The sequence below is a fragment of the Molothrus aeneus genome, chromosome 16 (assembly GCF_037042795.1).
Source record: "Molothrus aeneus isolate 106 chromosome 16, BPBGC_Maene_1.0, whole genome shotgun sequence".
Taxonomy (NCBI): Eukaryota; Metazoa; Chordata; class Aves; order Passeriformes; family Icteridae; genus Molothrus; species Molothrus aeneus.
Genome location: NC_089661.1, coordinates 8,733,094 through 8,755,965, shown reverse-complemented (window position 1 = coordinate 8,755,965; position 22,872 = coordinate 8,733,094). Strand labels below are relative to the sequence as shown.

Sequence of the window (22,872 nt, the reverse complement as noted above, 5' to 3'; positions counted from 1 at the left end):
CACAAGCACAGTTCTGTGCTGGCAGAGCTGCAAAACCGGAGTGCCCAGTGAAAAGGTCCTGCAGTACAAAGGAAAGCTGGTAGTGAAACACTGCCTGCCTGTTTAGGTGCCTGCTCCTGCAATAAACACAACACCTGCCAGGCTTTCTGAAGGGTAAGAAGAGAACATAGGATGGAAATTGCCTTTATCTCAGGTTGGGACATGGGAAAAACAGCTGAAATGAGGGTGACAGTCTGTGGGGATATGGATTTGGCATTCATGGAGGGGTGAGTGGTGTCTGCTCAGTGCTGCTCGAACAGCCTTGCTCCCTCCTGTCAAATCCTGCTGGGAGCACTGCTGCAGAAGAGGAGCACTGGGAACATGCAGCACCACACAGACTCTTGGTTTACCTATTGTCACAAGCAGTAAACCAAATATTGGTGGGGGGAAAACTAAAAATCTGTTCAATGACCAAATGTGTGTTGTAGGAAATAGGAGAAGTAAAATTACTGAAAAGCAATGGAGTTTTAAAAAGCTGACTATATTGTACACTCAGTCTAAAATAAAGACAAATAGATACCACACATGTTCTTCACTCTTCCAGAGATGAACAAGAGCATCGAGCTCACCTTTCCTTAGGCCATCAGCTCTTGCAGAAATACATGGCATAAGTGGAGGTCTCTAAATTTTGCCTCTGCTTTGGCCTTGCACACCTCACCTCTTCCCCAGCCCCCTCCAAGCACTGATCACAAGCAAGCAGTCTCTGGCTTCAGGCACTGCAGGGTCCCAGGAAGCGATGCAGGAGTCGAGAGCAGCATCTGGAAACAGGGAATTCACAGAGTCTGCCTGGGTCACAGCACCCACTCCATCCTGCCTATGGTGAGGAAATGCTGAAGGTGCTGATGAGTTTCTGGTTGACTGATAGAAATACTTTTCCCCTAAATAAAAGCCTATTTTAAGAGCATATTTTTCAAAGCTAACTAGGTGGAAAGTAATGGAACAGGAGCTGTGATTTAGTCCAGCTACTCTACCAAGTCCTCCTGTAATTTCCTGGATGATTTGGAGTCTTGTCCTACACTTTTTCATGGTAGCTAACACTAAAAACTGCTTCAGCAGGTGAGAAATCAGCCCTATTCAGTGCTGACCCACTAGCAATGGTTGAGAGAGGCATTATCTTCCCTGTTCCATCAGTACAAGGCAAATGAGAGAGGCAGTTTCCTTCAGGGAACCAGGGCTGTGTTAGAGACACAGGAAGAAGGGAACAATGCCCAAGATTTGCATTTGCTGAAGGGCTCAGCACATTGCTCCCTTGTGAGCCGGCCAAGGCAGACAGCACATGAATCCTTGTGATTCATCCTTCCCCCTGGTCCACCTCTCTGTATCCAGCACGGCACAGAGAGCTCTGTGTGTTTATTTGTACACAAAAAGGTCTTTACTTGGTACTGTAGTATTTGGGTGCTTGGCTCAGGCTCCCAAGATGGAGCAGGGGTACAGACTGATCTGTTGAACCAGTATTTTCCACTTTTCTGCCAGACTGCTGGGTGACCTTGGGCAGTTTACAGCAACTTCACCTCTCACCACCTCATTTTAATTCTGTAAAATTATTCTGCTTAACTTTGAATAGAGTGTAGCTGTCAACTGATGCAAGGGCAGGGTATGTTGTTTACATGTGACTCAAATAAAACCAGTGCCTAAAACCTGAAAGCAGCAAGATAGAGAAATTGAGAAAGAACAGAGCAGAAATGTGAAATTGTTCCTCTGCTTTAGCTTTTCTCTGCCTGCTGCCCTTCCTAAAGAGAGGCAATTACAGTCCAGCCCCACCATCCAATTTACTCCCTGTCAGCCACGCTGAGAAGTTCAGGCTACCCCCCAAGGCATCATAAATGACAGGTAAATAAGCCACACATGTTAGGAAGAGTCACTTTAAAGGTCAAAATTCTGCTGTGCTGAAGAATGCACGTTTCAGGGCAGATCTTTCCCTTTGGAAGGCTCTGGATATGGAAATCTGGCAAGAAGGGCAGGTGCGCAGGAAGGACACATTCCAGGCACTCCCTGCTGCTGATGCCATGTGAGCTGTGCCTGCCCAGACTGTCCTTAGTGGTTTTAGGGGATGCATCACCCAGGGATGCAGGAGTGCACAACCCAGGGATGCAGGAGTGCACAACCCAGGGATGCATCACCCAGGGATGCAGGGGTGCATCACCCAGGGATGCACAGCATGGTGAGGCTGCTGGTCATGGACATGTCAGGGAGATGGATTCTAAGCTGTTGAAAAGGCTCCTGAGTTTCTGCTGCTCATGAACATCATATACAGGAACTGTCTTTTCCTCCTACAAATAACTCCTCCTGGAGTTGCAGGAAGCCCTGTCTAAGGGTTCTGACTGTCTCGGGGTTGAGCTGTGGAGAAGCTGCAGAGCAGGACACCAGCTGCCTGTTTTGGTAGGAGGCAGACACGGAGCAGTGTTCGGCAGGACCGGCCATGCTTGCAGGGCTGACCCTGAGTGTGAAGCTTCGCTTGCACCGTACACAGGCCCCCAACCTTTTCTCTAACCGAGTGTTTGTTGAGCTGTTGTCTCCGGCTGTGGCAGGTCGGAAGCTGCATCTGGAGAAGGTTTGAACGTATCCAGCTCCTTTCAAAATCCCCCGTTGTCAGAGGGCTGAAAACCCCCTCACCTCCACAGTCCCACACCTGGCCGTAGGTGTGTGCATGCCCAGCCAGCCTGCCCGAGAGGGGCTGCCCAAGCCTTGCGGGGACCGGAGCGGGCAGGAACGCCGGTCCGTGTGCCTGCTCCCGCTAATCACAGTGTCCTGCCCGTGTCACCTGAGCCCGTCGGGCTGCGCCCATGCCCGGGTCCAGCACCGGTCCGTGCCAGGATGCGCAGCGCCGGGTGCCGGGATGCGGGGTGGAAGTGTGGGATGTGAGGATGCGGTAGCGTGTGAGTAAGGGCGAGTGTGTGAGCAGTGTGTGTGAGCTGTGTGTGTGTGTGAGTGAGCAGTGTGTGTGTGGGGGGGAAGCGTGTGTGTTTGTGTGTGTGAGCAGTGTCTGTGTGTGTTTGTGTGTGTGACCAGTGTGTGTGTGTGAGAGCAGTGTGTGTGTGTGAACAGTCTGTGAGTGTGAGTGAGTGTGTGTGAGTGTGTGTGTGTGTGAGTGAGTGTGTGTGTGTGTGGGAGTGTGTGTGTGTGTATGTGTGTGAGTGTGTGTGTGTGTGTGTGAGTGTGAGTGCGCGCCCGAGCCCTCACCGTGCCCGCTCCCCTGGGAGCCGGGCAGCTCCGCGCGGCCAGAGCGCCCCGTCCCTGTTCCGGGGTGCTCTGTCCCTGTCCCCGGGGTGCCCCTGCCCGCCGTGCCGAGCCGAGCCGTGCCCGAGCGGGGCGGGGCGGTGGGAGGGGGCTGGCCGCGGGGCCGTGGCGCGGCGGAGCGGCGGGCGCAGAGCGCGGCGGACACCGCTCCGCTCGCTCCGCTGGGCTCGGCGCACCGGGGCCGGGCGCTCCATGAGCCGCCGCGGGGGCGGTGGGCGCTGCGTTCGCTCCCCGCCGCGGAGCCGCCGCGCCGCCGGAGCCGGGATGTGACTTGCGGAGGGCTGGCGGACAGAGCTGCCCCGCCGCCCTCGGCCGCAGCAGACAGCGGGTGAGCCGGCGGCGGGCGGGGGGACAGCGGCCCCGGAGCGGCTCCGGGGGTACGGCCGGGCCAGGGCTGCGGGCCAGGGACGTAGCGGAGCCGCTCAGCCGGCTCTGCGCCCTGCGCTGCCCGCAGAATTAGCTCGGTGGCCGCCAGCAGACAACGGGCTGGATATAGGAATCCTGGGGGGATTAGCTGGGATATAGGGCAGGACGGGGGGGCTCGGAGCAGGGGCTGCGCTGCGGGGAGCGGGGCGGAAGGCTGGCGAGGAGGGCAGCGGAGTTCGGAGAGGATGGGGAAGAAGAGCGGGGACAGGCGGGGAAAGAAGAGAAGGGGAAAAGAAACCGAAGAGAGAAAAGAACGAAGGGACAAAAGAGCGGAGGCTGATGCGGGATAGGTACCGTCCAGGAGGAGGAGGCTGCGGGCGGATTAGGGCGAGCCCGGAGCGGAGGCAGCCGCGCACCGGCCGCACGGAGGGGCCGCCCGGCCTCGCACCGCGCTCCAACGCGCGGGGGTTCCAGCCAAGCCCGGCTCCTCATCGCATTCCCAGCGGGGGCTCAAGGGCAGGGACAGGGAAGAGGCCGAGGGGGAAGAGCCTTTGTTGGCCCCCGGCCGCCGCGGTCCGGTCCCGGGGCTGGCGGCAGCTCCGGCTGGGTGCGGGTGCGCTGCAGTTTTGCCTGTAGTTAACAGAAGCCCTGTCTCTGTGTTACCTCTCCGCAAAGCCACGCAGAGAGAGGATTTAGCACTTAAGTGAACCCTTTGTTTACTCCTGCCCTTAATGTTTATCCCAAGGCTAACAGGATTTCCTGCGTGCTGAACCCAAACACTCAGCTGGGTGATCAGCGCTAGTACCGAGTTTAACGGGGATCCCCTTGCTGCTTACCAGCAGGGAATAGCAGGGCTGAGGTGTTGTCACCCTACCTCAGGACAAATCCGGTGACAGATATACCCATCTGCTAGAAGGCTGTGACATGAATAGAAACAGTCTGAGAATTAGCAAAGAGAACAAAAACGTTGATTACTGTAATTGATTGCTGTCGCTTGTGAATTCAACACCAGGCGCTGTGGTCAGAAGTACCTAGGCACACGTGATACACTGATTCTGACTAAAGGGAATTCAGCCCCGAGAAAATTAGAAAGATAATTTCATCGTGTATTCAGCATCACAGAGTATTTCTAAATGAAAGCAATACTTTTTCTACGTGTCCTTTTTGGAGTAGGGGCTTGCTTTCTGTAACCGTGAGGCTGTAAGACAGCATGATGTGTATCTGATGCAGGGGCTGTCAAAATCACTGCTGGGTTTTTTGCCTACAAAGCACAATTGCACTATTAATTATTATTCTGGAAATACACACGTCTCTTGAGTAGTGTGATCTCAACTTGGCTGTTGCTGCTCTGTTATCAGTCCTGGAGCTCATTCTTCAGTTCTGATCAAAAGCAGCTGGCAGAGATCCTGTGTTGTGATTAATTCCTCACTCCCTCCCGTCTCTCCACAACACTTCGTGGCGGGGGTGGTTTTCTTTTGCAAATTGCACAGTGAACCAGTCTTCTGCCTGTGTGGTTACTATCTGTGCTACTATTGCTTGTATTTACTGGATTGTTTTTCTTCTCTGCCATTGAATGCATGTCCCTGTGTCAGCTGACTAACATTTGAACTCCAGGTACAGGAGCAGATAATGCATCTAACCATGAACAGCCTAACCTTAACTCTTTGCACGATTACAATTTATTCTGTATATATATTCTGTAGAAGCATTCAGCTGTGTCTTTTTGATCCCTTTGCAAGCTTTGGTCAGAAGACTTTAGCTACAGAAAGCCTCATTGATTTTTAACCGTGACAACTTTTTGATGACAACTGTGAGATTTTCTCTTTCTGCTTAGTTGCTTGTAATTGTAGTTTGTACCCGCTGGGGCAGCTTTGTGTCTGCAATTTCTGTAGTGACTCTATGCTAGATAATGTAATGAAAGGACCTCACTCTGTAGAAAACAGTGGAGTTATTACAGCTGTCATTGAGAGCAGATTTTGAGCCAAAAATTGAGTACTGGATTGAAATAGTAGCTATCCTGCTAATTGTTCACTGCTTTTGCCTAAAATGTGTAAGGCTTATTGATTAGAATATTGATTGTAAGTGTTCCTGATTGCTCTGGTTTCAGGTACGTTGCCTTAATGGCTTTACCAAAATAAAATTTTGGAGAGGAAGCTGGGGAAAAAGAAATCCCAAGTTGCTTTTGTTGCCTGTGAACAGTTCATTGCAGTATGCAGGGGATGTAGCAGTGCCACTGGCTGTATCTGTGCTGGAATGTCTCAGTGCACTCCTGTGTTACTGGAGTTCTCTGGCAGCAGGAGGGAAGTGCCAGCCGAATAGAGCACTATTGTTACTACTGTGAGGTTGCATAACTCTAGTGAGAGCTAATCTAGACATAAAGATGTAAAAATACTCTTCCTCTACAGTTACTGATTTAAGTAACAACCAGCAAGAATGTGCAGTAAAATTTTACTATAAAATCTCAAGAGGCTCAGAACTCTGCCATCCTACCCACTGCAAGGCTTGAGGAAGATACTATTTTAATAAAACCCCCATAATGATGTATATCTGGTCTTTGCAGAAACCAGAAACAACTTTCCTGGGGAAAAAAAAAAAAAACAGATTCACAGTTTTCCTTTAAAATGATTGAATCTGTAGTTTTAGCTAAAGTTGTGGTATTCACTTGCCAAACTTGTGTGTTGTAATGCAGGGTTTTCCTTTGTTTTTATAACTGTGTTGAGTGCTGAGTATCAGCACTAGAAAGAGGATTTTTTTTTTTTTTCTGGTAATGTCTCAGAGGCTACATTATTAATATTGCCTGGTTTTGCCCAGTTAGGCAGAAATTGATAGTAAACAGGTTAGAAACAAACTGCTTTGCTGATATCAGTTAGGAGGAAAAGATTCCTCCTCTGGAGACTGCGAGCTCTGCTTTCCAGCTTTGCTCTGGGCAGGATCTGGTGGTGTTTAGTGAGACTCACTGATATTGGGTAGGTAATTATTTCACACCAGGAATAGTTGTCAGCAGTCCTAGAGATTTTCTTGGTCAGTACTGTGGCTGTCTGGGACCTTTCTAAGAGCACCACTGATTATGTCCCATCAGCTTTCCCAAAAGCACAAAGTAAGTTGGGAAAATTCCTCTTGAGTTGAACACCTCTATATTTCAGACCATGTATTTTGAATTCTGAATGTATTTTATCACAGCTTAATTCCCCCTTTCCAAAACTAACCACTTCTTCATGGAGGGGGAAATACTCAGATTCATTAACCCTCCCTTCCCCCTCCCAAACACTTCCAAATAGGAAGAGGAAACAAATGATGGCCTGACAATATGACTGCTTACCCATGCAGCACAATCTCCATGGAAACAGACTGTCCTAGAATAGCTCAATCACATGAGGGTTACATGACGTGAATAAAGTAACCAGAAAACTGGAAAATATCTTAGAACTGGGGACGCTTGCACTTAATTAATGACCCCCCAGGTCTTTGGAGAGTAGCTAATAAACAAAGCCAGTATTGAAAGCAATTTAGCCCATGCTTACCATAATTTGTAAGTGATGGGATAGTGGAAAATTAACATGACCCTCACTTTAGGGCTCTTTATTGTTTCTAGTTTGGGTGACTTTTAGAATGAATTTTGAATAATTTCCCACATGACCTCCTACTTGTTGAAATGGTGCCACTGGTTTGGAGCATTGCCTTAGCAGATCCCAGTGGATTTCCCCCTTTTGTGCCAGCAGGCACTGACCATTTCACACTTTTTAGGACGTTTCAAACACTCTAAAGAGGACATTCACTAGTTGCAGTAGGAATTGACTGTGCATAAAAGGAATTGGAGAACTATCTTTGGAATGTTTTCTTCTAGTTAATTATGTACTCAAAGGGCAAGGAGATTTATTGAGCGTATATTCAATACAAAAATGAATATATTTCACTGATTATTAGTTTTCTGTCTGTAAAGTCAGTGTTTTTTAAGTGGGTGTTGCAACAGAGTCATTGAAGAACGTGTTACACAAGTCAGATATAAACAAGTGTATATTCTATCAATCCAGCATGAAGCAAATTACAGATAGGTAGAAAAAACAAATCATTTGTCCTTAGCAGGTCATTGCATCGTTAGAACATTGCAGCCCTTCCAATAGTGCAAAGATTAATATCTGTGGGCTGGCAGAGGTTGCCCATTACCCATTTCCTGTTTGTCCAAGCCCACATCACATTATTTGTCACAGCTTCCACTTCTGAGATGACGATTTGTAATAAGATGTTTTGTACCCTGTGTGGGTGAAGCCCATGGGGTCATGACAGGTTTTTATTGGCATGTTTGCTGTTGTGGTGCCCCTGATAGCAAACATCATAAACTTCATCATCTGTCTCCTGATGGAGGCTGGAAATGGCCATTGGTCATGACATAGGGAAACACTGGTTTGAAGATTCAAATCCTCAGGGTTTAACTTTGGTCATTACAGGACTGTAAAGCACAAGAACATCCACAGTTCTCAGCTCTAAGAGACACAGCACAGTGTCAGACAGTCTATGTAAATAGTTCTTGTGTTGGTTATGACTGATTGTGCTCAAGGCAACGCTGCACCACTACTTTAAATAATTTTCAACTCTCACTAAAGTTTTCAAAGTTTTCATTAAAAGCAATTTTAATCTCTTTGGACAGGTAATCATTTAGGGCTGTTGTATGGCTTGCAAAAGAGCTCCTGATAGTTTCTCTGCTTTTCACTTTGCACCCTAAACATGGACTAACATTGACTAGCATCATTGCCTGCTTATGTGGTGCTTTTCTTCCTCGTGCTCCTACAGTACCAGAGGGAGTCTGAAACATCCCTCACATCAGTGAGGAAAATCCTGCTGGAACCTGCAGCTCTAACTGCTGCTGAAGGTTAATAGAGTCAGGTTTCATATCTGCTCCTCACAGTGTTTGCTCCAGACTGCCCTTTCAGGGCTGTGCCCAGGCAGACTGGAAGTTAAAGGTTACATTTTTTAACAATCTGCTTTGCTTAATAAAAGCAAATACCATAATGAGTATTTTTAAAGCACCTAACCCATGTTCTTCCAAAAACTTAAGTTGGGATTTGTCTAGGCTTTTGGTCCTGGTGGTCAAGTGGGATGTGTTGTGTTCCTGGAGCGTTTACCATTGTCCACTTTCTGGATCCAAGAAAGAGATGCTCTGGGTTTTGTTATTTGTTCCCTTTGGACTGGCTAAGAAGCACAATGAGGCATTCATTTTTGATTAGTTGATTGATGACACTGCATGTGTGCACCATTGTCACAGAATATGGAATTTTTCTAGACTGCCATTCCCATTTCCAAATGCAATCAAATACCTGGGCTTTGGAAGAGGATGAAAGAAGTGAATATGATAACTGCCTATTGACTGAGCATGAAAACAAGATATTTCTTTCTTTAAGAATATAAAATGTTTATTTTCCTTGGATTGCTTTATCCTTTAAAAATGAATAATATAAAAAGTGGTTTTGACTCTGCCTTTGTTCCAGTAAAAGGAGCAAGGCTGTGAGAAAGCCTAATTGTGATATTGCTTACGCCTGCATCAGGCCCAGTGCAACTTAAACACGCTTTAAACACCTTGATTTGAATGGGGTATGACATTTAAACAGGTAGTAAGTGTCCAGGTGTTGCAGATAATGTAATATTTGCAACAGGATACATAATTTTTTCTGGCTGTGTTGTAGGCCATTTGCAGGGTCAGAGTTTGGAAATGTTTTCAATCTGTGCAAACAGAGCAATGAGTCATTTTGCATTCTGAGTACAACAGGCAAAAGCAGCTTTTGGGAGGGCAGTGAAGGGGGCAGGGGGAGGCTGTGCCAGCTGCAAATCCAGTGCAGAAACTGTAAACATTGGGCTACTGGAACAAGCTGGGCTTCAGTGGCTGTGAAACCCTCCAAACTCGGCTCTAGCTAAACAAATGCTTTGTTGTCTCAGACAGAAAAATGAAAACCTACCCAGCCATTGGTTTCTTGCTGCTGTTGGCGATCAGCTATGGCTCCTCAGAGAACTCCAGCACGCCCCGGGGCTGCGGGCTGGACCTGCTGCCCCAGTACGTGCACCTGTGTGACCTGGACGCCATCTGGGGCATCGTGCTGGAGGCCGTGGCGGGGGCAGGTGTGCTGACCACGCTGCTGCTGATGCTGATCTTGCTGGTAAGGCTGCCCTTCATCAAGGACAAAGAGAAGAAGAGCCCCCTGGGAATGCACTTCCTCTTTCTCTTCGGGACTCTGGGACTGTTTGGGCTGACGTTCGCTTTCATCATCCAGGAAGATGAGATGGTGTGCTCCACCCGAAGGTTTCTCTGGGGAGTTATCTTTGCTTTGTGCTTCTCCTGCTTGCTAGCCCAGGCCTGGAGGCTCCGCAGGCTCGTTCGCCACGGCAAGAGCCCGTCTGGGTGGCACCTGGCCGGGGTGGCCACGTGCCTGATGCTGGTGCAGGTCATCATCGCGACCGAGTGGCTGGTCCTGACCGTGGTCAGGGAGAACAAGCTGGCCTGCAGCTACGAGCCCATGGATTTTGTGATGGCCTCCATTTATGTCATGTTCCTGATGGTATTTACCATGGGATTCTCATTTTTCACTCTCTGTGGGAAGTTTAAGAAATGGAAGAAAAACGGAGTTTGCCTCATTATAACGCTTTTCCTTTCCATTCTGATTTGGGTGGCCTGGATGACCATGTACCTCTTCGGGAATGCTGAGCTCCAGAGAAGGGACAAATGGAGTGATCCCACTCTGGCTATTGCACTGGTGTCCAGTGGCTGGGTGTTTGTTATTTTTCATGCCATCCCAGAGGTGCACTGTACCATCCTTCCATCACAGCAGGAAAACACACCCAATTATTTTGATACTTCACAGCCAAGGATGCGTGAAACCGCTTTTGAGGAAGATATACAGCTTCCTAGGAGCTACATGGAAAATAAAGCCTTTTCAATGGATGAACATAATGCAGGTAAAAATTGCCTATAAAGGACTATATTTTTTTGTAGTGTCACGACAACTCTCTGTATGAGACATTTTTCAGGTGTTGAAAACGAAGGTCATGATAAATACAATAATTTTCACACTACACTTTGTTCCCTTTTACGATTTTCACTAAGATATCATCTAGTGAGAGAGAAAAATTAAAAAATGCAGACAATACATAGGTTAAAATTATCTTCTGCATGTCAATTTTTCTTTGAAAAACTGAACAATTTCAAATGCAAAGGCAACACCAAAAGAATTTAAAAATCATTGTGGAAAAAATAACCTTTAGATAATTTAAATGACATTTTTTGTAATTAGCAGTTATCAACATTTAATACAAAATATTTTCCCAAAACCTCAGAAATAATTGAAGTGGTCTATGTTACAAATTGCTCAACCACTTGAGCAACAAAATAATTATTATTAATTATCTTTCCATTAAAATGGATTTAGTGCCACTTTGTGTCCCTGTGGGGGGAAAAAATGCCAAGTGGCTTACAAACAGTTCAAAGACAGCCTTTGTTCTGAAGGCTTCAACATCTGAGCTTTCACAGAGGTTTTGAGGTAATTTGCCTTCCTTGTTGCAGAACGATGTATGATCACACATCATTAAAATTTGCAGTGGAAATGTTTTTGAGTGATTGCTGAAAGGACCAGCAACAACTGGGTGCTTCAGAGATCCAAACCCTTGCTGAAGGCTCAAGCCATGTCAGAAATGCCAGGGATGCCTCTGACCAGCAGTGGGAAGCAGGAGCCCCGTGGTGTTCCTAGGGAGTTGTGGTCTGGTGCTGCCCCACACCTGGATAAAGGATTTTGTTACAGGTCACACTGATTGTTCTTCACTCTGTTTGAAAAGAATACTGGCCTAGTAGCCCAGGCAGGAGTTGCCACATTGCTCTGGCAGCCCCTGAAAGGAGGCTTAGGGCACGTGGTCCAGGCACTTCACCTTCCTATTCACCTTTATGTGTCTTTGATTTCTTCTGGGTTTGATGTTTCCCTGGGCACTGACCAGGCTTGGAGGAAGACAGCACTTTTGTTTGGCACAGTGTCGGGTCAGGAAGGCATTTTTTCCTCTTAAGTTTTTTAGCAGAAATGTCAAAGGTTTCCTTCTAGTAGGGAAGTTTGTTCTGTCAGTAGATACCATAAGGGCAGTGGTAAAACAAAAAAAATCACAATAAAAGAATGGTTGTTATTACTAATGTTCCAAAGCAAGAGGCAGTTGCACTATGGACTGTTAAAACCACTCTTTTTTTGGTTTTTTTTTCTGTGGTGGTTTTTTTTTACTGTCCTCCATCCCCCATTAAATTAATTTCATAGTAAAGTAACTGCAATGGCTTCAGTGAAGCTATTTCTGGCTAAGGCAGATCTAAGAACAAAATTGGATCTTTCACTCTGTATCATTCCCATTCATGGGTGCATTTTTAAAAAAGAACTGGAAGCTCCTTTTAGATCTAATCATTCAGTAATTAAGTTTTTTTGTGAAATGGATAGATGTATGATAGCTACAAAATCATTATACTGTCTATTATAGTGCAATTTATGTTCTGTTTTAATCTATCTGAATGACAGTACAATACAAAATAGATTTCCTTATCTGATGCCCTTGTTAATGTATACCATAATAAATGCCTGTCATTCCTATTCCCATGGCATACAGGAATTTTTAATACATCAAAACAGATTAAATCTTCCTTTGCAGCAGTTCTTAAGGGACTGGCTTGGGACAGCAGGGTTTGGAGACAAAACTTAGTAGCATGGTAGAGACTTAAAGGAAATACTTTAATAATAACCAAGGCACTGAGTCAGATCTCTGTGCTGGGCTTGTCAGTGGCAAAGCCCCTGGAGTCTGTGAGCAATTGGCTCTGCAGGGGTGAAGAGAATGTTCTCTCCTTTCATCCACTTGATCAGACTCAGTTTGAGAATTCATCATCAAGAGTTCAGAAATTACTGGAAGGGTACTTTCTTCAACTACTTCATACTTAAGAATGATGTTTAAGAATACAGGATTTACTAGTTGTGAAGTTTGGAAGACATGATAAGCAGAAAACAGTTCCCTGACTGTAGTACTTGTTTCAGTAAATAGTTAGCCTTAAGCAGAAAACATGCCTGGACAAATATATTTTCCATTAATTCTTGTTATTTCCACTAATATTTGTGTAAAACAATTTCATAACTTTGCTCTTTTTTAAGATTTTAAGCAGTATTTTAACAATCTGAACAGTGTTCAGGTTCAAACAAGCATATGTCCTCCTTGATTCCTTCTTTCTTAGCAAAAATTTACCTTCAGGTTACGCATTGCAACAAGAGCTGCTCTATGCCAGGAACAACATTAAGCATTAATAAACCGATTTTAAAGTCACTAACTTAAACATAATTTAAACAGCATACTAATCTGGAATTTTAGTATTTATATGATAGGTTGAAATATCTCTTCAGAAGAGTTATTTTCACTCTAAACTTTTATTAAAGTATTTAGAAAGCCTGGACAGAGCAGTTGACTGAGTTCTCAGTGCTCTCTGGAAGTGCAGTGCACACTAGTAGGGCAACCTCTGTAGGCAGAGAGAATTTGCCTTAAACAAGAGAAATCTGGATGTGAAATGTAGAATGCAACAGCTGTCAGGAAACCCAAGCCCAAGCAGCTCTGGTATCATTAAATTTCATTTAATAACTTCTACTACTACCAGTCACAGTCACAGCCAATCCCTAAAAGCAAAGTGAACAAAATTTCAAATGTGTTACAAAGAGGCTTTGACAAATATCAAACCTCCTCAGTACTATTTGTTTTTTATCTATACATGCCCTATGCAAGTGGATTTATTTAATAGTAATGTAAAATGTATAAGGAAAAATGTTAAAACTAGTGTAAGAAAAAAAATCCAAAGTAAGTATTTTGTCTACAACCTTTGTCACAGATTCTCACATCAAAAAAAGTGTAGCTGTTTGCAATAATAGGGGAAAAAATGCAATATGAAATTGAATTTACTGGCTCTTTAAGATAGCTTTGAAATGACTGTGTATATTTTGTGTAAATACTCTGTATAAATATTTTAATGATGGTGTGCATGATAAAGATTTTTGTGTCTGTGTGTAATAGCAAATACCAGTGCAATCATGTGTGTTTATCACACAAGAAGCAGTCAAGTAGCAAAAAAAAGCTACTGACCTTGAGATGGTTAAATATCTAATAGAAAATACTTCGTTCCAGTTTAGACATTTTCATAATTTTTTCTCCCAGTGTTCTGCAAAAATATGTCATTTCCAAATAGAGAGCAAGTGAGGGTCTATATGTATCTGAAGTCAACAGCTGAGCATTTGCAGGGTGGAATTTCTGAATTTCCATGCTAAATCAGTACTGTTCTTCATCTTGGTGCACAACTCCCAAGAGAGGAGTAGCAGTGGATAGAGGACAGCATATGGCAGTAGGATCCATTTAAATCTTCTTCTACATGGAGCAACTACATTGGAGATAAATCCTGGCTTCATTAAAGTCTGGGCTGAAATTCTCATAAACTTCAGCTCATTCATGATTTCAGCCAGAGACTGTAGAATTGTAATTTGAATTAAATTTAAGAGAAGTTCTTGCCCCAGGTGCCTGAACTGGGCATGTTTCTGTTTAGCAGCTGACAGATGAGTTTTGCCCGTTGTGTGATAAATGAGCTCTGTTCCCTGGCCACGTCTGAGTGCACTGAAGTCATTATTTACCCTCAAAATTAAAGAGGGAGTTTGTATGTGCCAATCCCCAGCCTGCTTTAGAGAGAGCAGCATATCCCTCATTATGCATATCTCACTCAGAATTTACATCTTGAACCCAAACTTGTACTAAAATTAATGGGGAGACTGTTTCATTCCTGGTGTAAACATCTAAAAGGACACTCAGTGTCTTCTCTTTGGCTTCAGTGATTTGCCATGTTTAAGCTATTCAAAAGCAATATTTACTCCATCTTTCTAGTTTCTCAGAGTAAATATAATCTGAAACATCTGGAAAACCTTTATTTGCTAGTCATGCTGAAGTAATGCTCAGGGGGTTGTGAGCATTGCTTACTGGCCTGAGCAAGGCTTTGGATCCCTGTCCACTGAGTTTGATAGAAAGCAAAATGTAGCACATTTCACTTAACCCCACAGTATCCAGACCAGCACAGGGAGCACTTTGCAAAACACATTGTGCAAGATACATCACAGGTTTGGTGACTAAAGACACTGAGCTCCCACTAAAATGAGATTAAGCAAGCTTCAAAAATTTGGTTCCTTTTTCCCCCTCCCAGCAAACAATTCTTTAATGTAAATCTGATTCTTCTGAGGTCTGTTCCCAATGTGTAAGGGAAACAGCTGTTCAAAAGCAACGTGGAAGTTAAAATCAGTGGCAAAGCTCCCAATAACCAAACTGGAAGGAAGAGGCTCTGTGACTGCACAGCTTTAATTGTGTTCTGAGGTGTGATGTGTGATGTCTCTTTTCCAAACGCAGCGCTGAGGACGGCAGGATTTCGGAACGGCAGCTTGGGCAGCCGGCCCAGTGCTCCTTTTAGAAGCAATGTTTATCAGCCAACTGAGATGGCAGTTGTGCTAAATGGTGGGACTGTAAGTATCAAAATGTGATGATTTAAGAAATCTTTGAAATGCACTGATATATACAACCATTACTAATTGAAAAACCTGCTTCAGCTTATTCACAGCAGGGGGGAAGCTATAAATGAAAATTTAAGGCAGCAAGTATGCATGTAATGCTTCCCTTCCCTCTAGAACATATGTAGCTAACAAGTATTTTGCATTTGTTTACTTGGCTATTCACATTTTGCAGTGCAGCTTCAGTGAAGCAAGTTTTTTTGTAAGACAACATATTCAATGGCCCTTTCAAATTAAATTTGTGTTAAAGTATTTAACATAACTATTAAGTGACACCATTTCTAATCTGATTTTTTTCAAGATGGTGTGAGTCACAGAGATGTTTTCAGGCAGTATGTTACTTTAAATAATTGTTGCAGATAATTGGTTGCAGGTTGTCTCACATATATTCCATTTACTTGTTAAATACATGTAATTCTTTGTAACTTACAGATTTGTACATATTTTGAAAAGGGATTCATAAAAGAGGAATATAGAATATTTTCGTGTTGATAGCATCAATTTTTCTTCCGTGTAGAATGGTTTGGCATCTTTGAGAGACCTGTATTTTTGCAGCCTGGTTGTTGTAAGATTGGTTTAGGGATGCCAAACAGACTTTACAAATGTTTTTCACATTATGTCTAATTTTCACTTAAGACATTTCATATAGCAGGCACAGTGTTGAAAAAGAAAAATTTTCATCCCCACATTTTTCATGCATATCTACATGCTTCTTAAAAATCTACTCATGAGCCAGTTTGTACTCATGTGAGTTGGGTTTTCTTTCTTTTGAATCATGAGCTGATTCCATAACTCAACCTCTACATTTAAAACCAGTTTAAAATGAACTGATTGCAGGTCTGGTTTTGTTTTTAAGTAAGTAAAGTTTTGGCTGATTTTAGTGGACAAGGGGGACTAGATACAAGAATTCTCCTCCGTGGGTAAGACTGTGTGAAATATGTCAACTTGAGTAAAATGAAAAGGCTTGGCTTTGCTGTCAGTCATGGATTGCATCCTTCTGATGTTTTAATTAATCTCTGTCTGTTTTCTGATACCAGAATGTGCAGCTCAGGCAGAAGGCAGTTAAAGGATGAGAGGCTTGACAATTTGGTTTCTTTTGTTTGGTTTGCTGTATTCTGAGTTGGATACAAAGCTCATGTGTATATATAGTCATGGTTTTACAGAGAGATAAACGCACTGTATGGGTGGAAGATGAGTTTCTCTGTATCACTTTGCTCTAGAACTGCCATCTGGAAAGCTGTCCTGTACGTGTAGTGTGCTAACACTGATTTTTGAACAGTCTAGATCTCTCAGTTATGGGTTTATTATCCTTATTTCCAGATACCAACTGCTCCGCCAAGTTACACTGGACGACACCTCTGGTGAAAGGCTGTAGGCTGTAGAGAATAAGAATCCTTGTTGCAGATGTTGTTCCCTGGCAGTGTGTCTTTGAGGGAAGGAATCCATAACAGTACCAGAACAAAGCAACAAAACATCCAGGATCTTTCTAAATCCTACAGAGGATTTTGCCTAAATGTTGAACACCATTGAATGGAGAATTGCAAAAGCAAAATTGTAAAACTGAAGCTGAATCTAATTTAAAACAGAAGTAGGCACACCTTAAATTGGCAAAGGAGATATTGTATTCTGAAGTGTAAGATATTCTCTTGTCTGTAACTTGTGTGCCAGGCAAGCCTGGTTTTGGTGGTTGCCAGTTGCTTGCAAAATCCCTTCCTCTCACCTAAACTTAATTCATGTTGCCACAAGAGATTGCCACTACAGTGCGAAAACACGCGGGATTTCTTTCCATTTTTCTCCTTTTCCTGTCATGTCCAACGTCATGAGAAGTCCCCGTTTGCTCCTTCCCTGGCTGTGCTGTACAGTCACACAGCACCGTGTGTGGTCAGACCCGGTCCCTCTGTGGCAGATCGGTCCCTGTGGCTCTGTGGCTCTGCAGGCTGATGCTCTGCTCTGTCAGGAGCTCTGCTCTGTCAGGAGCTCTGCTCTGTCAGGAGCTCTGCTCTGTCAGGAGCTCTGTTCTTTCAGGAGCTCTGTTCTTTCAGCAGCCCTGCTCTGTCAGGAGCTCTGCTGTTCAGGAGCTCTGCTGTTCAGCAGCTCAGCTCTGTCAGGAGCTGCCCTGGGCGTGCAGTTCGGAGCTCTGTGCATGTTCCGTGCGCCTTGTGGAGCTTCCCGGGGCAGAGAGAGAAGCGCGGCCCCGGCACTGGCGGCTCTCCGCGGCCCGCGGGATGGATTCGGTGACCCGCAGGTGTCACGGGTGTGAGCAGAGCCCAGGCTCCGTCCCTGGGAGGGCTGTTTTGGCCAGGCTGGGCCGGCAGAGGCCGTGGCCGGTGCTGCGGAGGGCAGGAAGGCGCTGGGGCAGGGGCCGGGGTGCGGAGGGTGGGAGCCCCGAGCCCCCGTTGTCGGTACGAGCGCTCCGCTCGCTCCCCTCGGCCGCGGCTGTTCGTGCATTTCAATGTGGTTGTGCATTTTAGTGCCTAGAGAGTAGAATCTCTGTGCTGGAGGTGGTTTGTTGTTGTTTTTGTTTTTATTTAAGGTGGTTTCTTCCCTAGTCCTCCCCTCCCCATCTAGTTTCTTGAGTTGATATAAGGCAGAGTTTTCAAAGCTTTTCATCTTTGTTTTCTCCAGGTTATTTAAACGGTTCCCATTGCCCATTTGTTGTGCCATGGTTTTTCATTATGTTCAAGCAATCATTCCTTTCTTTAACATTTAATACATATCGGACATTGAAAACATCACTGTATCCTCACTGTTTGGCCAATGTTAATCTTAGCTTTCCTCAATACTAAAAGCTAATTGTTTTTACTTGAAGGCATAGGAAACATATAACAATTAAACTTTGCATATGCTGAAATAAAAATATATATTTTCAAACTAAAAAATAAAAAGTACAAATAACTGAATAGCTTAGTAGCTTCACAGAGAGAAGTTACTTGCTGTATACTGCAGAAGAAAGACAAGCTTTTTATTTTTCAAGAGTCTTCCTGATTCCTCATGTACCTCCATTTCTACTGAATTAGAGCCTAGTCCTGCAGAGCTGTACTCCCACGAGTAGTCCCATCAACACCAGTAGGTCTACACAAGGTACAGAGGCTGCAAGACCAGTCCCTAAGTGTTGCACACAGATATATGTATATATATATATGGAAAAATATCTATTGCCATTCTTGCCATGATCATCTTATGGGGTTTTATTTCAAAGCCCTTCTCCTCCAGAAGCAAAGTTTTTCTGTCATGCATGAGTGAAGGAGTATGTCAGCTCCCCCCTGCCCTCCCTCCTCGAGGCAAAGGAAGCATGTGCTTGTTTTAGGGATCCTTTATTTCATTTTGTATGTAACTAGATGGCCTTAGTAACCAAGTAGGGTAGGGGTGGATATTGCATGCTATCCAGTGACTTAGAAATACATTTTGCTTGTTATGAGCAGAGCTTTGATCAAATAAGATAAATATTTAAGATACTGATAGCCACCCAGAAGACATGTAATTTGGAACAATAAAAAAACTATTACCATCTCTTGCCTGCAGAATTTTGCTTTTAAAAACCAGTTAGAAAAAAAAAAATCCCTCATAAAACTCTTAGCATAAAAAAATATAAGATGACCATGGCATAAATGGTAGGACAGGTTTCTTTTAAAGAGTTTATCATGCTACAACCAAGACTTATGAATTATAATACACATTTTACAGACCTTTGACAAAAACTATACAAGACATAGTTATCTTAAGAAACTTTCTTTTTCTTTTTCTAGATGTGACTGAATTGATAAATAGAGTTCCCAATCCTGCTTCTGATGAAGTTGTTTGGGATTTCAGGGCTTATGCAAAGATATGGCCAGATCTTACAAACTGCAATTCACATGACGAGTCTCACTGGCTTAGTCATGTGGATATTCACTGAATTAAAAATTAGCAGGATTGGGTTTAATGTGTGGTGGTGAAAGTGTGGCAATAGATTTAGGAGGGTCTTTATTTTCCAACTTTTTACAATTAGTAACGAGCAACTTTTTTTTGTAAGTCACTAGTCTATGATGTAAAATGCCCCAAAATAAAACTGTAATTGAAGAAAGGCACCTTTATGTTAACTTATATTTTTGTTACAGTATTTACTTTTGCCTTTTTTGAAAGTTTTCTAGAATGTAGAGCATCTGTGAACAACATGAATAAGTAACTAAGCACAAGCCTTTCGCAGTTCTCCTGATTATAATTAGCTTTTATACTGTAAAAGCTACTATGTTGTCCCTTGATGGTTATGTGCTCATGGTGTTTCCATGCAGAAAAACGAAATCAAAAAGCATCTGACAAAAGCATCTATTAGCAAAACAAGATTTAAAATGACCAGCTTTTGATCAATGGCAGGAAGAGAGTTCAAAGTCCTACAGATCCTGTCCAGCTTTCAGATGGGTTGAGGGTGTTTGATTTTGACACTTGCCAGAAAATATGTAGCATGTTCAGAAGAACACTCTCAATACATCCAGCTGCTTCTATAACCAAGGTACCTGAAATACTTTAGAATTAGCTGTTTCTGCTTTTAGTCTAAAGACAGGCATCTTGCTTGGCTTTGTCTGAGCTCGATGCCTTGGGTCTAACCAAAGGCCATACAAAAGGGAGCATTGTAGCTTTTATAACAAAACAATTGGATTATTCTACCAACTTACAGGATTACAAAGCAGGTGCTTTTTATTAATTGATGAGAGCTAAAGCTCATTTTTGATAGATAATATATATTTATTAAATGTATTAACGTGTGTTTTATAACGTACCCTCTTTCCTGCTGATTGTTGCATACTGGTATCTTATTAAGTACATCTTTCAAGGGTTTTCAAGACAATCAATGTGTACCATGATGACTGTACATAAGTATACAAAACCACAAAGGTTGTAAAGCATGGGCAAATGTTTTATTTTCAAAATGCTGTTCTTAATGAGAATAAAGGCTTTACTATTTACTTACAATGTTTGTGTCCTCTTGGTTTTAAAATCCACACGGATTTTTTTTCCATTGCAGTGAGCACTGCTACAGAGAGAATTGCTCCTTGGTGCAGTTTCTCAGTGTTAAACTGAAGGAAAGGGCTCCTAAAGCACATTCCTCCACCTCTGGCCACATTCCCACACTTACCCTTAGCTCTGGCACCTATCAAACCCAGGGTGAGCCAGTCAAGGAGCTCAGCAGCCAAACTCTTAACACAAAAGGGATGCTTTTTTCCCCTGTTGGCTCAGCAGTTTCCTGTTCTGGTTCAATTGCTTGTGAAAAGGAGAGGACAGAAGAATTCAGCTGGGTTTGAAGAGTGCAGAATGAGAGTTTTTCTTCAAATGGCTGGATTTTCCAGAGCTGGTGTAAGAACCATCATCACCAACCAGGAGCAAACCCAAGGGGTGGGTACTGGTGTAAGAGTGAGGACAAAGTCTGTGCAAGTGAAGGAAGAAATCCATGTGGACCCACAGCAAGTGCTGGAGACCCCCCATGTTTTATTAGGGGTTCAGTCAAAACAACTACACCTTTGACTTACATGGAATTATTTGTAGTTCTGCTACTATCTTCCCTAACTGTGAAATTATAAAGGCATAAATAGGACCATTCTTGACAGGACTAAATTAAAAAAATAATAAAGATTCCTTAGCAAGAGGCCCAATCTGATTTTTACTGTGCTTGGACCTGATAAAAGTAAGTAGCCTGCATAAGATTGCTGAAAATGCTGACACTGGGATCTTAATTCTACACTTTCCCAGCACATGTGCTAAGTGGTAACAAAAGGGCCTTTGACTTTTCTCCCCTGCAGAACTGCAGAGCAACCCCAGCTCTCATTGCCTTCCATTGGAATTGCAGGGGCACAGCATTTCTGCAAATTAGACCATTCTGAACAGAGCCTGGATTTGTGTAAATTGTCATAGCTCTGCAGGAGTCAGAGAACTCCAGTTCATGATAAATGAAGATTTAACACTTGCCTACATGTGGATAGAACCCCATTTAATTTCATCCAGAGTTTTGTTCCTGTCAGAAAAGGGTTTAAGTGAGCATTCAGGAACACAAGATAAATACAGATTCAACATTTTTGGCTAGATATGCACCATTCCATCTGTTTTAACAGAATTGTGCTCACTTAGACTAAGACTGAATTTTGTCTTGGCATGCTGGGTCCTTACATAACCTGCCTTTGATTTACAATACCTCACATGTAAAACTTTAATGCTAAAAGGGTTTCTAAATCAGTATCACAAAGTCCATGAGCTCTGTGCTTTGCAATTTTAGTGAGGAAACTAAAATTGAGACGTTGAAGGATTTTGTGTACGTTAGTCCGGGTCTTCTGATTTGCTTCCCACTGCAACCATACAAAAAATAAAATTAACAGGCAGAGAAACAAAACAAGAAAACATCCATACTTCTACAGCAGATATTCTGTTGTTCAATAAATCGAAAAAATCCCCTGCTAGACCCAAAATGTGTATTTCTTCTTTACATGGCATTTTTTTTCATGTTTTGACACAGCTTCAGCACTCAGATACTTGCACACAGTTCTTTGTGCAGCTGTGGGAGTTGTGCATGTGTAGCTGAGGGCAGAGCTCTTTGCTAGTAAGAAGTCACTGGATTAAAAAAAAATTGAAAGCAGCTCTTTGAGGTTTTTGCTTTGAAGAATTTTTCAATTAAAAGTCAGTGATGAAGTCATACACTTCACCTAGCATATAAATATATTTTTGTCACTTAGGACAACAAGCAAGGTCAATAAAGAATAGTTTCTCTGTGTCTCAGTGGAAAGAAGAATGTTATCCATGTGATTGCAAAGGGTCTGCCAAATGGGAAAAATCAGTCAAACAAAGAGCACAGGACTGCTTGCTGAAGTAAACAATTCTAAATGAACAAAAGCTCTACATAAAAGTAAAATGTCCCACCCCCTGGTGAAAGCTGTTTTCAAAGCTCTGTATTCTTTCAGAATGTTGTAATACAGATTAACCTAATGTTTTTCTTCTGCTGATACAACAGTCTGGTTCCTCATTCTACTTGTGTGATTTCAGCTATCTTATTCTGGTTTTGATATTTTAAAATTTTACAAACTGGCTTTCAACTTAAAAAAAATCTGCTTTTCTATTTCCTACACTTCAGAAGATGTGGCTGTACTATACACCTTTTACATCAAGCCAGTTTGTTGGGAGGTTTATATATAAAAGCTTATGCTAGAGGTAAAGAAAGCCAAATAAGCCAAAAAAATTTCCCCTTTTGAACACAGAGTTTCAGGAGAGCTTAGTTACCCTTCCAAGGCATGCAACTGAAAACCAGCAGACAAAATCCTCTTGGTACATACCAGGAATGCTGGGCTGCAGCAGGCCCATGTGCTAATTTAAGGTGCTCAGTGTGCTCCCAACCTGGAGAATGTCAGCTCATAGAAAGCATCCAGGAAAAGTGGATGAGGAGGGACACAGCAATCCCTTAGAAACCCAAAATGAGACTGGAGCAGCAGGAGAAACCCTGTTTTACAATGGTCAAGGCAATATGTGCCCAGTGCCTTGATGGCACAAGACCTTTCAGGATTTTAGGGTTTCTGTTTGTGCAGTTAAGGAGAAAAATTGAGAGTGGATTTAATGTCCCCTGTGACTATGAATGTCCTGTATACAAAATAATTTCTATTTCATTGAATTTTACCTAATATTTCTTGATGTGATG

At 43.4% G+C, this 22,872-nt stretch overlaps 2 protein-coding genes across 3 annotated transcripts in view; one reads left to right on the top strand and one right to left on the bottom strand.

Annotated features, from left to right (window-relative positions):
- Positions 1 to 3,436: 3,436 nt before the first annotated feature.
- Positions 3,437 to 20,171, top strand: GPRC5B (G protein-coupled receptor class C group 5 member B). 2 transcript variants are annotated; one of them, XM_066560564.1, is made up of 4 exons: positions 3,437 to 3,604; positions 9,575 to 10,584; positions 15,064 to 15,176; positions 16,542 to 20,171. In XM_066560564.1, the coding sequence occupies exons 2-4, from the start codon at positions 9,579 to 9,581 to the stop codon at positions 16,584 to 16,586; spliced, it is 1,164 nt and encodes a 387-aa protein (XP_066416661.1). In that variant the 5' UTR covers positions 3,437 to 3,604; positions 9,575 to 9,578; the 3' UTR covers positions 16,587 to 20,171. The 2 variants fall into 2 exon arrangements, with proteins under 2 accessions (XP_066416661.1, XP_066416660.1); XM_066560563.1 differs by having other exon boundaries at positions 9,571 to 10,584.
- IQCK (IQ motif containing K) overlaps positions 19,969 to 22,872 on the bottom strand; it is a 35,549-nt gene continuing 32,645 nt past the window's right edge. The window contains exon 9 of the mRNA XM_066560565.1: positions 19,969 to 21,535. Coding sequence (XP_066416662.1) covers positions 21,507 to 21,535 — 29 coding nt within the window. The 3' untranslated portion in view covers positions 19,969 to 21,506. The remainder of the gene's footprint in view (positions 21,536 to 22,872) is intronic.

Bases quoted from the DNA above. Each gene is read 5' to 3' on its own strand.
- GPRC5B (XM_066560564.1), top strand. From the start codon at position 9,579: ATGAAAACCTACCCAGCCATTGGTTTCTTGCTGCTGTTGGCGATCAGC. The intron at 10,585-15,063 runs GTAAAAATTGCC...TTCCAAACGCAG, and splicing joins AATGGATGAACATAATGCAG to CGCTGAGGACGGCAGGATTT. The intron at 15,177-16,541 runs GTAAGTATCAAA...CCTTATTTCCAG, and splicing joins TTGTGCTAAATGGTGGGACT to ATACCAACTGCTCCGCCAAG.